Source organism: Myodes glareolus, chromosome 4 (genome assembly GCF_982192425.1).
Source record: "Myodes glareolus chromosome 4, mMyoGla1.1, whole genome shotgun sequence".
NCBI lineage: Eukaryota > Metazoa > Chordata > Mammalia > Rodentia > Cricetidae > Myodes > Myodes glareolus.
The window spans coordinates 12776451-12792513 of NC_142029.1; the positions used below are offsets into that span (position 1 = coordinate 12776451).

A 16063-nucleotide genomic window follows, 5' to 3' on the forward strand; every position below is an offset into this window, starting at 1 on the left:
CCCTCCAAACACCTCTCCAGGCCACTCTCTGGAAGAGTAGGATGAGGCCCACAGCCCTCCTTCCCATCACAGGGAGCCCCCAAATCTCACCATCAGAGATGCTGTCCCAGTAAGGAGCGAGGAACTCAAACTGGCCCAGTTGGATGATGTTGAAGAGCTCATCCTGGTCCCTCTCGGGACTTCGGAAAGGCGGGAAGCCACACAAGAGGATGTAGAGGATCACCCCGGCAGCCCACATGTCTACCTCCAGGCCATAACCTGCAAGAACACAGAGGCAGGAAACCCCAGACAGGGGGGTCAAGGGTGACAAACTCTGTCCCTTGGCCTGTGCAGCAACAGCAGCAAAAGCAAACACTCCTGCTTCCTTAAGCTGCCTTTGCTGGATATTTTGTCACAGCAAAAAGAAGTAGCAAATATGACCGCTGATTATAATATGACTTATTGGAGATGAGATGATCTACAAAGTAATTGTCCTCGTTAGAGTTAACTGTCAGCTTTTACATAGCCTACAGTTCCCTGAAAAGGGAATCCCAGGTGAACGTAGCCTGTGATCAGTATCTATAGAAAATCATCTCGATTACTAATTGATGTAGATAAAGGGCCAAGCCCTAGGCTTGAGCTGAATAAGAAAGCTAGTTACCCATGAACCTATGAGCAAGCCATCAAGCATCATTCTGCCTTGGCTTCTATTGCTTTCCCTGGTTGCAAGGTCCCTGGTTGGAATAGCAAGCAGTCTGCTTTCAGGTTTCTGCCTTGCATCTCATCCTGATGTCCCTAAGCGATTGAGAGTGACCTGGAAGTGCAAGATGAAAGAAGCCTTTTCCTTGCCTAAGTGGCTTTTTTGGTCATGGTGTTTGCCCCAGAAGCAGAACGGAACTAGAACAGTGATGCCCAGTCAAGGCTTTTATGTACCTCATTTATCACCCGCCCACAAACAGGCGTGGACACATTTTCAAGCACTTTCTGACTTTAGGAAATGAACACAACTGGTAGCTTTAAATGGACATTAGAAGTTCATTTCATAAGTTCAGAGCAAGCTTATCAGGATACAAATCAATAAGAGACTAAAGAGAATAAAAGTTCTGATGGCCCCTTTGGGGCCAGTTCAGTGATGACTGTCCAAATCTCAAGCACTGTTAACTCTCGGGGACAGAGTCTTCTGCCCTGCCCTTCTCTTACAACTTTCCCTTGGCCTCTACAACTTGTTCTTTCCTAATCCAGTTCTACCTTCCATGTAGCCCAGCCCCTACTGACTGCCTTCCCTCCTGCAAGCAGGACTCGTGGCTTGTCCGAGCTTAACTGTCCTTGTCCCGGCATCAATGCAGAGCCACCAGCTCACCAGTTTAGCCATCAGATTGAAGAGTCCCAATACGACACATCTATCCATTTACCCAGGACTTCCCATTCTTGCCAACAGGACAACGGTGTGGGTCTATACTGTTATCTTTCTATATACTAATGTCTCTAAAGTGATGTCTCTCCACCAATGTCTCTAAACTGATTTAGTCTATACTGATATCTAGTCTATACTGGTGCCTCTATTCTAATGTGGGTCTCTACTGGTTTAGTTGGTGTGCTTTCCCTAAAGCGTATGCTAATTTGATTTGTCTCTCATCTAATTCATCTTTGTTGAACTTGAGCGTCAAAGAGCAAAGAGAAATACTTACTTACCTTTCTCAGAAAGAATTTCAGGAGCTACATATGTGGGTGTCCCACACACAGTAAATATAGGCCTCACCACGTGTTTTGCCAGGCCAAAATCAGCCAGCTTCAAGGTGGTAGTCTTGTCTTCATTTCGCTGAACCTACAAGGAATCAAAACGTCCAAACCATCAAACTGCAATTGAGACAAAGAGGGATTTTGAGACAGTGTGCGTGTACAACCAGGTCAGAGCAGCAATAACCCATGGAAGCTGACGGGGTATCCCAGGACAGACACATCTAGCTGGACCTCAAAGTAATCGCTCACATTTTTAGCCAAAAAACCAGATTTGGGTTCACTGTGCCACAGAGGACAGCACCGTCATGTTATCAGATGAGATGCTCAAATTCATGGATCAACACCCAGTTTCTCAGCTGCGCTGGGCACATGTGTCTGTCCAGCAGCCTCCTGTGAGTTGGACACCAAGCTGGACAGTGGAGATGGGAACTTTTTCTGTGGGGCAGCACTGCATTTTAATAAGGATCAGTGATGATTCAAGCATAAATTAACTTATATAAGAATAGGAAAAGGTCTGGAGGGACATTGAGATGGCTCAGTGGGTAGAGGTGCTTGTCATCAAAACTAATGACCTGAGTTCAATTCCCAAGCCCCACATGGTAGAAAGCAAGAGAAATTGCTCACACATATGATGTGGCACACACTCCCACCCCACTTCAAATAAAGAAACATATGTTACACTCCACATGACACAAACCATGAGTGTTCAAACCCAGTACTATTTTCCTACAACTTCAAGATGCATGGTACTTCCATACAGTAGAAGCTGGTTCCATCTGGACTAAAAATAAGATAACCAGACACAAATTCAAACTCTGGCCTCCTTCTATATTAGTAAGCACACACAAAGATTAACTGCTGTGGTACATTACTTCAACTAGGCAAAGATGGTTACATTTGCATTTGCACAATATTACTTTAACTGTGCTTCTTCGGAGCCTGAACACAGATCTCCTGTGCTCCTATCAGCACCTAGGGGTGGAGCCCAAGGGGGAATGGTGGGTCTCCCTGTGTCTGAGTCATGGTGGCAGCCAGCAGTGCAGGATGGAGCAGTCCTCCCATCTCGCCTTGCTAGGTAGACAGTTAGATACTTGAAATCTTGAAGAATGCAACCCCACCTCGTAAAATCTCCTGTTAAACGTGAAACTGAGATGGCAGAATTGTGACTACGGTTCAGAAGAATGGGATCCAGTGGACTCTCTGGCCCTACAGATAGAGGCATGACTTTCTGAACCACCCAGAAGTTTGTAAAATCATGATATCTAGTCACAAGCTTCCTGATAAAGAATAAGAAAATACTAATGTGGCCTCCCAGAATTCATCCATGGGCCTGCCAATCACCTGGGCAGGAAAACCCTTCACGGAAAGCTGTCTATTCTAGAGAATTTAGAAATAGGGAAAAGCCTGCTAAGATGTAAGCAATAAAGATCTGCACAGTGGTCTGTTTGGCCTTTGTCTACTCTCCGCACTTGGGAGTGTATCTAACACCGAGTGGCCCTTTGGGGCACTGGTCTCCTGAAAACATTCCACTTTACTGTAATAAACACTACCATCTCCACACAGCCTCAAAATTCTTTCTCTGGAGATTCCAAAGGAGAAGAGAGATCCTGATGGCATACTGATGATGTCATATTTTCCCACACGCGGTTCCGCCAGTGAACTGACATCTCTGCAAGGAGTGAGCACCGCGTCTTAGTTGCTGAGTCTGGGTCAAGACTGACAGATGAGAGGGAGCAAGGGCAGGAGGAAAGGCTGGAAACCCTTCCCAACAAGGCTGCCATCTGGGAAGAAGCATGCCCAGGAAGAGAGCTCTCCATAGGTCTTGAACTGCCCATCACTGAAGACACAGAGCTTCTGACTCTTATCCAACTCAGGCTCATTTTCATTCTCTACAGATTTTTCTTCCTTGGTCAGTGCTGTTTCTGTCCCTGTCATCTGTCCTGGGTCCATATCCTTGTTCTGAGAGCCTGGAAATCCCAGTGTGTGCCCTGCAGCCCCCCGCCTAGGCTGCTACACATCATTGTCTCCTAAACTAACCTGTCCAAGAAGAAACCATAGCTGCAGACCCTAGGACAGTTCTGCCCACTCTACACAGAGACAGATGCAGCCTGAAAGAAACAAGAAAATAATTTAGGCTAAAAAATTCTAGTTGGGAAGGAAAGGAAAACAAAATATTGTTGGTGCCTAGAATCGCCAGATGGACTGTGTACATTCATCATATTTCCTAGGTAACTGTTGAGAAAAAAATGTTCCCCTCAAAAATATTTGCAAATATTTCCAGTCAAATGATCAGCATCAAAAGTATCTAGCCAATTAAATAACAAATAAAATGAATATCAACAAAATAAAATGGATAGCAACAAAATAAAATGCATATCAACAAAATAAAATAGATATCAACAAAATAAAATGGATATCAAAACTTAAACTTAACTGGAAACTCCAAATTCCAAAGCATAGCCCACTGGACCAGTAGAGACCAGATGAAATATTCTGGGAACTCAGATTTTTATTTGAAGTTGCATTATGTTCAATGTCCTGGCTATATTCTCAGAATGTCACATCAGTTTTAGATGACTGTATGGGTTTGTCTATAACATAGCACACTGCTCTTTTCTCTTCATGGCTGAGCTTTTCCCGCCTGGAACACCGACCGGTGCTGAGAAGGACCAGTGTGGTTAAGACTCCAGCTTCCACAGTCAGGGTTTCCTCAATAATCCCAGAGTTGTCTATTATTATTTCATTATGTATCTATTTATTTTTGTGAGAGGTGGTACATGGGCACGTATGTGTGTAGATATAAGTACACATGCACACATGAGGACATTGGCTGTCCTCTCTCTGTCTCTCTTTTTCTCTCTCTCTCTCTCTCTCTCTCTCTCTCTCTCTCTCTCTCTCTCTATTCCACACACACACACACACACACCTTATTTAATGAAACAGGATCTCTCACTGAACCTGAAGCTTCAGCTAGGCTGGCTGGCATGTTCCTGGTTCCTACCTGTCTCCATTCTCCTTCACGGCGATTACAGGTACACAGTCATACTCAGATTTCATGTGGGTGCCAGGGATTTGAACTCAGGTCTTCTTGCTTCCATGGTAAACACTCTCACCCACTGACCTGTCTCCCCAGACCTCTTCAAAGCTACCATTCACTTCACTATATGAATAGCTTCATTCTGCTCAAGGCTATGCAGCGTGTGAGTGCTTTTGGTTTGTTTTTGCAACAGGTACTTTAATTCTTTGCTTTAGAACGCTTCCTGTCTTGCCACCTGGTCAGACTTCCACCCAAACAGGAAACCAGTCCAATCCATCTCCCCAGCTGATACTTGTTCACCTCGGATCCATCTGTGCTGACCCAGAAGTTCATCCCAACCTGCTTTCTCAACATCCTTCTCTGGGGTGTCAGTGAATGAGGGCACACTCCTTCCAAAGACGGGAAGCAAGGAGAAAGACCCCCATGCCAGCTTGCTTTCTGACTTCTCTAAGTTTGACCCAGGACTCCTCACAAGTCCTTATGTGACTTGGCTTCGGTGTAGGGGAGGAGGTGACACAAAGGGTTCTCATTTGACCAAGCAGCCAAAGACCCCATTAAGTGTCCACTTCAATACCTCTATCTCAAGGCCTTTCTGACTTTCCTGGGTGTGGAAGCCAGCCTGCCCTGAATCACTTGTCCATGTCTCAACTAACCCCAACCCACATCTCCTGGTTTATCTACACTACTCTTCTGGGCCATGTTCTTGCTGGGCTGTTCCAGGCCCTGTGCCTGATAGGATGGTAAGAGGCGGCTGCACACGGCATGAATGACTAACTGGGTTGTCTGTGTCTATGCCCTCCTTTCTGACCACACCAGAGTGTTCTTCTATGAACCCTGGTATCTGCACTCGTAATGCAAGCATCAGATGGCCACACTTGTGCCCCCAAAGCCTCATGACCAAAACCTCAAGAGACAAAACATTTAGGCAGGGTATCAGGTAGACCAAGCTCTGTAGCTCAGGATGACTTTGAACTTCTGATTTTCCCACTTCCAGACCCCAAGTGCAAGGATTATAGGTGTGTACTCCGTGACTAATTAATGCAGGGCTGGGGATCAAACCCAGGGCCTCATGCAGCCAGTGCTCTATCAGCTGAGCTACATTCCTCTCCCTCCTTTACTTCTGTAATCAATTCACCTCCACTCTGCATTCCATAGCATGTCAATTTAAACATGGTTATGCAATCTGACATAGCACATGCATGTCTGCAATCCCAGCACTCAGGAGGATAGGGCATCCCAGCCAGCTCCCACTGTACAGCAAAGAATGCCCTAGCTCAAAAAAATAAACAAAACAAAACATACAAACACTTTAATAAATAAATAAAATTAAAAATGCACTTTTGGTCTCTGAACAGAAGAGGGCAGCAGAGGACAGACCAACAGCAAGTTGTCCTTCACGGCTAGGCTTCTAGTAGGTTTATGTAGCTCTGCTAAATTCCTGCTTGAATCTTCATGGTCCTTTAGATTATTTCCCTCCAGAGTACATTTTCAACTAATATGGACTGGGACAATCTTAAAAGCCACATCATATCAAAATGTCAATGCCACAAACTAATTTATGCTGGAACATAAAGGTACCATAATCCTTGGGCATCATTTTTACAGCCACACTGTTCACAATAGCCAGGACATGGAACCAGCCTAGATGCCCATCAGCAGAGGAACGTGTAAGGAGATGTGGCACATGTACACGATGGAACTCCACGCAGTCATGGAGAAGAACGGTGTCCTGGCAGGTGCAGACAAAAAATGACTAGAACTGGACATTATTGTGTTAAGCAAAGCTATCTGGACTCAAAAGCAAAGGCCACATGTCTTCTCAAAGACAGATCCTAAACTTTATGTTTTATATGTGTGTATGTAGAGAGGGTGGGTACGGGTCATTCTAGAAAAGAGACCCTTGAGAGGGGAAGAAGGGGCTTCACGGGATGGGGAGCAAGGATGAGAAAGATAAAGAAAGAGTGTAATAAAACACCCAAGAGGAAGGGATCAGCAAGAAGTAGGCAGAAGTTTTAGGCCAGGGTATGGGGAAGGATGATCAGCAAAAACAAACGGTGTGTGAAAATGCCCTAATGAAACTGACCACTTTGTACCCCAATTTTATTTTTTTTTATCATCTTCTAGCCAGGGAAATGAACACAGCTTTAATCTGAATATGTTGGGGAGCACAGCAGCCTGGAGCACTGCAGCCTGGAGCACTGCAGCCCAGAGCTCAGCAGCCAGGAGCACAGCAGCCTGGAGCACAGCAGCCTGGAGCACTGCAGTCCAGAGCTCAATAGCCAGGAGCACTGCAGCCCAGAGCTCAGCAGCCAGGAGCACAGCAGCCTGGAGCACTGCAGCCCAGAGCTCAGCAGCCAGGAGCACAGCAGCCTGGAGCACTACAGTCCGGAGCTCAGTAGCCAGGAGCACAGCAGCCTGGAGCACAGCAGCCTGGAGCTCTGCAGCCTGGAGCACTACAATCAGAGCTGTACTGCCTGGAACACTGTAACTCAGAGGACTGAAACCCGAGCAGCCCAGAGCACTGCAGCCCAGAGCACACCCAGCGTCTGGTTCAGAGAGGGGCGGCCTATTGAGGGAGGACAGTTAGACATGAGTGTTTCCTGGGTTGGATCTGATAGCTTCGTTATTCACTGCACTTCGTGTCACCACTGTGTCGTCTGAGAGGATGAGAATCAAACTCAAGATAAGGAACAATGGCTTCTCACTCACCCTGTTCCTCTCAGAGATTAGTTCCCCAGCCCATAGAATGGCTCCATTATCACATATGTCAAATCTCACCGCTAAGCAAACACAGCCCATATCTGCACATCCCTTCAGCTCCTGTTTCTGTTCAATGTTGTGATCTCCTTCACACACACACACACACACACGAGAGAGAGAGAGAGAGAGAGAGAGAGAGAGAGAGAGAGAGAGACCCCTTGAAATAGATGTCTGTATGTACTACATGCAGTTTTTTCACAGCCCACGTTATCCTAAACTCAGTCATGCTCACTTTCCTGTAATTGCCACGGAGTCTCCCTGAAAAGAAGACCCTCACACTAGCTCGCTGCAGATTGGAAACCCCAGAGTCCTCTCCGCTCACCACCATCCCAATCCACTCACAGGTAAGGGCACCACCCTCAAGATGACCACCTGTCCTTATTCACTTCTACTGAGCCACCCAAAACCAACTTCAGTGTCCTCTGCTCAAGCCCAACAAGGAGCTAACCACGGCCCTGGCCGCAGAGTCCTCCCTGGCCTTACATAACCGCCAACAGACAGGACTTCGAGAAGAAGATGAAACACATCCTCCTACATGAGATGGAGCCTAGGGAGAGCTACGTCTTGGAAACTCATGGAAGAGATTTGCTGAGCTGCTTTCTCCAGCTAAAAGAATTTTGAGAAATACAATCTTAGAACCTCAAAGGCTTCACCAGAACACATTCTCCTAGGAAGTAAGAACAAGATACTGCCAGTATTTGCCCTAAGAAAATGACCTGAACTAAAGACCTGTTTCATTTCACTTCCTTCTATTTCCAAATTATTAATAATATACAACATTATTATAATATCAGAAGTATATAATATTACATATTATTGTTGAAATCTATGTCTCTTGATTTAATAAAATCTAGCCTAATGATATATTCTGCATAGTTATTACCAATTTTTTAAACTGCTAATATTTAGACATTAATAAGAAAACAGGGGTTTATGTCTAGCTTCTTGCTAAGGAGAAAAGAGTTAGTGTTGGCAGAAGAAATGCCTTGTGGATCAGGGAGAATTACTACCACAGAGTCCTTGTCTATCACAGCAGAAGTGAAAGGAAAAAAGAATGCAGGGAATTGAGGTCAGCAACATTGCAGAAGGGCTCTGCCTTAGAGAAAGAGTAGGCAAGGGATGCGTTAGGTCCTTGTTCCAGACGTTCCTTACCACCTCGGGGGCGCATTTCAGGGCACAATCCACACCCAGTCGTTAGACAGCTAGACAAATCTACACCATCCCAAGACCAAGGAGACATCAGAAAGAGGGGACCCATCTTTGTCTTCGTCCAAGCTGTGACCTGTCCCCATCACACTACCACTATTTCTCTGGCTCCAAGCACTCAGAGCTGTAGTCCCTGGGCTGGGGAACAGTCACGAGATCCAGGAAAAACAACGCTTAATACACCAGCTGGAGGAACAACTGGTCACCCACCATCTCATTCCTCCCAACGCCATTCCAGAGCAACACTGACTCTCCATCCCTTTCCCACTGCAACAGATGCTTCCAGAACGACTCTGCCCCAGCCTAGAGTCTCTTCCATCGCTCCCATGCTCGCCCAGCTGTCTTGGCCGACTCTATCCACCCTGGGTGAGTTGGTCTAACCGCCATCTCTTGTCAGGCTCCTGCGGCTTTCTCCCTCTCTCTCCAGGGCTCAATCAACACTATCCCAACCCTCCAGGACTCACAGACCGGCAGAAGAAGCCATTAACATGGATATTTCTGCAAGCTGGAAGTTCTCATAATTAAAACTTTGCTTGCAAGATCCCAGGAGTCTAAAGCACCCTAAGGGGAGAAGAAGTGTAATATCAGGAAATGAGATCAGTGGGATCCGATGAACCTGGCAATACAGGCCCGAAACGCTACTCTGGGGCCTAATTAGCAGATGTAAATATTTCTGTTGATTAAAACATCATGATAAGCAGCTACGTTCACTAAGAGCTCTTAGTATGCTCAGAAAGTATCTGCAAAAGCAGCTGCAGTTCCAGTCCCCTGCTCAGTCAGAAGTTGACGCTAAAATAGTCATTTCCCAGGCTGAGCAAAGACAGGTCCAACAGAGACCCAGCAGCCACCCTTTAAAGGAAGGAAGCATGCAAATGACAGCATGTTTAGGTAAGCAAAGAACACCAACTGATGGACGGTGATCACCATGGCAACAATGATGAATATTGAATCTTGGAAAACCAAACAAATTTGCAACATAATTATCCTAACAACACGCTTGGAAATGATACCCAGACAACCAGCAGTTGTCAAGTCCAGCATTAGCTTCATCTTTGTCTGAAGAAGAAGAAGAAAAAAGCCTGGCACTGGATAATGTTTAGACTCCTGACATGATATGTCAAACTTTACTTAGCTAGAAAAAGGACAAACATGTTTCATGAATGTGATAGACATACCTGTTCAATGAGGTCATACTGACAAACCACCCAGGAAGAGCAATGCATTATCTCTTCCAAAAAAGATGGCTCACACATAGCTTTCTGATGTTTTTGAATCCATACACATATACATGTGAACATGCACACACACACACACAGAGGGAGAGAGAGAGAGAGAGAGAGAGAGAGAGAGAGAGAGAGAGAGAGAGGGAGGGAGGGAGAGAGAGAGAAAGGGAGAGAGAGAGAGAGTTTTATTTTGAGAAAATAAAATAGCTTTTTAAAAATCATAAAAAGTCCCGAATAACAACTCAATTGGTAGTAATGAACAAATCGTGTCTTTGAGCTGAAAAATTATAGCTATTCACTTGTGCAAGCCTTGTATACACACACACACACACACACACACACACACCAAAGACATGAACATGGCAGGGAGAGAGACTGGGAGACTGGTTGGGAAAAACTGAGTGAGCAGCATCAGGAGAGGATGGACACCTATGGGAGATGAATATGCTCATAATATATTCTGCACATGTATGCAAATGTGAACATTCTTAAAAAGAAAACTTACAGCTAATCTGCAGTTTGTCGTCACACACACACACTGCTGCCTTGAAGCACTGAAGGTGTCAGCTCTATTTAACTCCACGAGGAACGGTGCCTGCCTGAACTTACATAGATATGTGTCCACACTGAGCATATCACCTTTACCGTATCTACTGCCCAGAGCAACTTCACATGCCCAACCAGTCGCGGAGCTCACTCTCCAGTGAGACACTGACAAATCCACCCCCTTCACACTGTGAAAACAACCTGAGCCCCAGACCGATACCAGTACACTGTTAGAAAATACAAGGTAGTCAATTGTTCCCAACTGAAAACAGTCCAGGGGGACACCTGATCTCACGTGTGTAAACTATGTCTGTATATACTGATAGAATGCACTAGAAAACATGTGTAGGAAATGCCCAGCCCACAGGACCTACCCAGGGCTCTCACAGGAATGTCTCCTGCGTAAACGAGTCAGTGAAAACAGAAAGAACAGGGCTCTGGACATCATGCGTAGAAAATGCCTCGGTTCAGACCCGAAAGACAGAGACAAGAACAATGGGTGAGCGGCAGTGCCTGTAACTCAGTTTGTAGAGGCTTACCTAGAACACATGAATTCCTGGGTTTGTAGGTGGTTGCCTAGTACACACAAACTCCGGGGTTAAATCCCCAGAAGTCACAAACCAGGTGTGGCAGAGGCCTGGAACCTCAGCACTTGGGAGATGTAGGCAGGAAGAACAGATGTTCAAGGTCATCTTCAGGCTACACAGCAAACTGAAGGCAAGTCTGGCATACACCAGTGAACACATTAGCCAAAAAAAAAAATACTGATAATAATAATAAAGGTTTTTTAAAGCATTAGAGAAGGGACAAGGACAACCAATATAAAAATTCAATTTCTCTGGTGAAGACTAATTGGGACCATGCAGGCAACCAGCAAGATTGTTCTTGCAATTCTATTAAAGTTGGCAAAAACATGAGTGCCTGAGTTAATGGTCAACACAAGCCTCATTTCACTGGAAAATAAGCTTGACTCATTCTACCTGCAGCCTGCTCATGGGGGCAGTTCACAGACACGGCTCTGCAGTCTACACATTAAAGGAAACATGCTAAATTCCTGACCCCTTTCCCCCGTCCAAAACATAAGTGACTTATTGGCCTAACTGTCTCCATGCACTATTGCCTTGTCTCTGAGTGCGCCTTCATGATAAATGCCTGGGAACCACAGGCCTTTCAATATGCTGACCTCAATGGTATCAGCAGCCAAAGGAGAGGTTGTTGTTTCCCAGGTAGCATGCAATGACGGCATCCAACTAACGGCTGCTAACTGTCTCTGCCCGATGGCAAAATTGTTCTCAGGTTCATGGTGGAGTCTGAATAAAATTGTGCCTGTCTTTCCAGTGGAGAAGGAAGAAACGAAAGGAGATGTAGAGCCGCAGAGACAACTCTGTTGACCTAAACACTTGTGCAAGCCCCATGATGTGAGTTTAATCTCTGGAAACCATGTAAAAAGCCAGATTCAGGGGCATGGATGTACAATCCCAGCACCCCAACAAGAAGGTGGGGACAGAGAGAGAAGTTCCCAGAAGCTCCAGGACCAGTAAACTTGGAAGACACAGAAACAGCAACAAGAAAGACTGTACTCTTTGCCCATATCTCTAGCCCCCTAATAATTTTCCTAAAATGAGAGATATGGAAAATATCAGGTGTGATCAGAATCTGTCAGGTGTGATCAGAATCTGTCGGGTGTGATCAGAACCTGTTGGATGTGATCAGAACCTGTCCTGTCTGGTGTGATCAGAACCTGTCAGGTGTGATCAGAACCTGTCTGGTTTGATAAGAACCTGCCGGGTGTAATCAGAACCTGTCGGGTGTAATCAGATTGGGTGTGATCACAATCTGTCAAGTGGTGACCAGAACCTGTTGGGCGTGATCAGAACCTGTCAGGTGTGATCACAACTGTCAGAAACAGGGAGCTGTGTAACCTAATCTCAGATCAGGATATGACTCCCTGTCCAAAGGGCAAATCAGCTGTGGAAACAGACTCTCACTTGGCAAGGACCAGTAGTCCACATGACAGCGTAGGAATTTTCAGAATTCGTGCGGTTTGCAGGTTCTTTTCTCTCTCATTATACTGGCAATTTTTTGGGTGGTTTTTAGTTTCAGTCACATGTGCAATAGCTCTAATTTTCCCTGGAAATTCTGTTCTTTCTTGAATATTTTTCCCTAAGATTCAACAGAAGGTGAATGTTTCTCAAATCTCTTATCTGAACACTAACTATAAATCCCAAGCCTGGGAACTTTTCTGACTCAAGAGAGACAGATACATAATGAGAACACAACACTTGGAACACTGGCCGTGCCTCAGAGTTCTGGAACGGAGAATAGAGCAGGCATACACAGAATAGGGGGGAACCTCGGGAATACACAAAGGGCCAGCTCTCGAGAGGATGTTCCCTGCACAGCAAGCATAGAATCATTGGCAAGATCTGGTATGCTCCCAGAGGGAAACCTACAGTGCAAAATGTGGGGTGGAGAGATCTATCTTTACCATACACAGGAGCTTATATTGGTGGGCTGGGGAAAGAGTGTTTAGTCAACGTCTGCCTTTTACAGAGAGACTGAGACATGGGACCCTCTTGTAGAAAAGGAAACTGCATAAAAATATATCTTGCAGACATGAAAAAAGTGTCTGGGTTTGAAAATGTTGTCCTTAAAGCATTGTTCCCCTGTCTATTACTTTTTAACCTTGTAACTGCAAGTAGCTGTCAGCTGACAGTGTGCAGCCAGAGCAAATGTGCCTGGCTCCGTATTTAGTTAAGCCTGTAAAATGCTAAACTCTATGTCTAGAATAAAGTTATGCAGCGGGTGGGAAGGTGTACTGGGGACACATAAAGGGAAAAATGGAGGTTTTCATAGTGATCACTATGTATTCCTTAAATTATGATGTATTTCTTAAAGTCAAAAATAGAAGCCAATAATAAAGCTATTCATGTAACCCTGGTAAGAAAAACTCTTGATAAGTATAAATAAAGACGGCCTGAGCTATTTGGAGCCACATGAGTGCAACCCACTTGGTGATCAGAAGTTTTGCTTGTGCCGATGCCCCTTCCCCACCTCAGGACCTGAACCCAAGCCAAGGCTGGACCAAGAAAATGAGACAAAGATTCCAGATGGTGACAGCGAGAGATTTGTTGTCCTGAACAAGACTCCTAGGGACATACTTATAAGACATGTTGGGTTCATTAGCTCACTGCAATAAGAGAGAACACACTTGGTTGGGATCCTGGTCTGACTCAGAGAGCACCCAAAACACTCAGAAGGTTGGAACTGTGTTGGATGATTGGGGACAGTTCACGAAAACAGGGTTTGACTTTGGGTTGGACAGGGTCAGATTGAGTCATTCTATGGTGTCCTGCAGTTGAGATAGGGCATTGGCCTGCAGGTGGCAGCACACGCCTTTAATCTCAGCTCTCAGAAAGCAGAGCTTTCTCAGGCTTATGGTCTAAGTTCATGGCCAGGCTGGTCTACAGAGCGAGTTGGAGGACAGCCAGGACTACACAGAGAAACCCTGTCTCAAAAAAAAAAAAAAAACAAACAAAAAGATAAGCCATTAAAAGACCATGCTAGTCCCTGAAATAACCAACGGTGACCTTCAAGTCCTGATCCTCTTGCCTCTTCCTCCCTGGCTGTCTATGACTGCATGTCCTGATTCCTTGGGAAGGTGGAAGGATGAAGTAACGCACAATGCCTGTCTGTGCTCTATGCGCTACCATACAGTTCGTGAATCCAGCAAGGGGCTGGAGATTGAAACACACAAAGACTCACAGACAGAAAGACATGGGTCATCCTTGATGTCAGAATCCTTGAAACAGGAATGCCCCAAGAATGCTCCTTTTATTGTATCCAGCGGCAGCTTATATATGGATCCTTAACTGATAGCCATGCCCCAGCCAAACCCACCAGAAACCACTCTCCTGCCATCAGGAACTCCTGAGGGTCTTATGTGTCTCAGAGCAGAGGAAAACAAGTTGTTTACAAGAAGTTCAGGATCTAGGCGTTCACAGCTCCCAACAACAACAGTCTCTGACATTCATAATTTAAACAATGTTTTCCGACATTATGACAAAGGGATTTGTTTTTGTCTTGATCCACCCAAGACGCAGAGTGGTCCTGTGGGAAGTATGTGTACTGTGGGTCCTCGACAGACTAACCTTGACACCTTAGCTCCGTCCCTGGAAATGGAATACAGGTAAAAAGTGCGAATTGATTCCATAAAGCTGTTCTCTGACCTCTACATGAGGTGCTATTTCATGCATGCCCATCCCTATCTCTCTCTCTCTCTCTCTCTCTCTATCTATCTCTCTTTCTCTCTCTCTCTTTCTCCACACACACACACATATGCACACACATTGATAGTAATATTAATAATTTTAAATGTATTTGATTGCTTAATAATGTATATACGTGAGAGTATGATCTGTGTACACGCATACATGTGTATCTGTGTACACGCATGCATGTGTTCAGTTTAAAACCAGTGTTGGGTCCTCTGGAGCTGCAGTTACAGGCAGTTGAGAGGTGCCAAGCATGGATGCTTGGTCCTCTAACAACAAGTGTCCTTAATCACTGAGCCATCTCTCCAGCACCAGTAAAAAAGGGAAAGAAATTAAATAAATCAGGAAACTACATGTTATGCAGCTATTTCCTTCTAATCAAAACTTCAGTCTTAGGTCAAAGAGGAAGACTCAAGATTCATGAAGCTTAGAAAGTTACAAGACACAGGAGGCCCATTTCCCCTCCCATCCCTCCCACCCCCACCCTTCCTCAAGGTTTTATGAAAAGTGGCAAACACCTGCTAGAGGAGAAGAGAGTCTCTGCGGAGCCACCCTAGGCTGAGCAGAGCTCCAGGGTGTAGCTTGGGTGGGTCTTCACCATCACCCATGCTGGGATATAGCTGCCTTTTAACTTCCCACAATCCTCTAGGTAGCTTCTCAGTCACACTCCTCTAAGTAACGCTAACAAAAACCATTGGTTCACTAAGCTAAACTTGGTGGGAATCATTTCTTTGTCTGTCACTTGTGCCCTGTCTGGGCTGCACAGGCTTTTTGTTTATGTCTCCTTAGGAAAAGTCACACAACACTGAGGTCTAGAAAGGATAAGGACTTCATCTAGAGAAAGAAACAAAAAAAAATAGGAAGCAAATTTGGGGGACCTGCCTTCCTGTTTCATGTCAATTTGACACAAACTAAAGTCAGCCTAGAGGAGGGAACCTCAAATAAGAAAGTGTCTCCATAAGATCAGGCTGTAGGTGAGCCTGTAAGGCATTTTCTTAATCAGAGATTGATGGGATAGCATACAGTTCATATTGAATGATGCACCCCTGGGCTGGTGGTCCTGAGTTCTATAAGAAAGCAGGTTGAGCAAGTCATGGGGAGCAAACCAGTAAGCAGTATCCCTCCATGGCCTCATCATCAGCTCCTGCCTCCCTATGGGCTCCTGCCCTGTTTGAGTTCCTGTCCTGCCTTCCTGCCATGATGAACTGAGATGTAGAAGCAAACACCAAATAAAGCACTTCCTTCCCCAGTTTGCTTTTGGCGGTGGTGTTTCATCAAAGCATAGAAGCCAGGAGCCT

The 16063-nt window shown here is 45.3% G+C and overlaps 1 protein-coding gene across 1 annotated transcript in view; it reads right to left on the bottom strand.

Moving 5' to 3' along the window:
• Nucleotides 1-16063, bottom strand: part of Dclk3 (doublecortin like kinase 3) — a 53442-nt gene that overhangs the window by 5215 nt on the left and 32164 nt on the right. Inside the window, exons 3-4 of the mRNA XM_085688935.2 lie at nucleotides 1672-1804; nucleotides 91-258 (exon numbers count right to left, since the gene is read on the bottom strand). Of these exons, the coding sequence (XP_085545061.2) occupies nucleotides 91-258; nucleotides 1672-1804 (301 nt within the window). The remainder of the gene's footprint in view (nucleotides 1-90; nucleotides 259-1671; nucleotides 1805-16063) is intronic.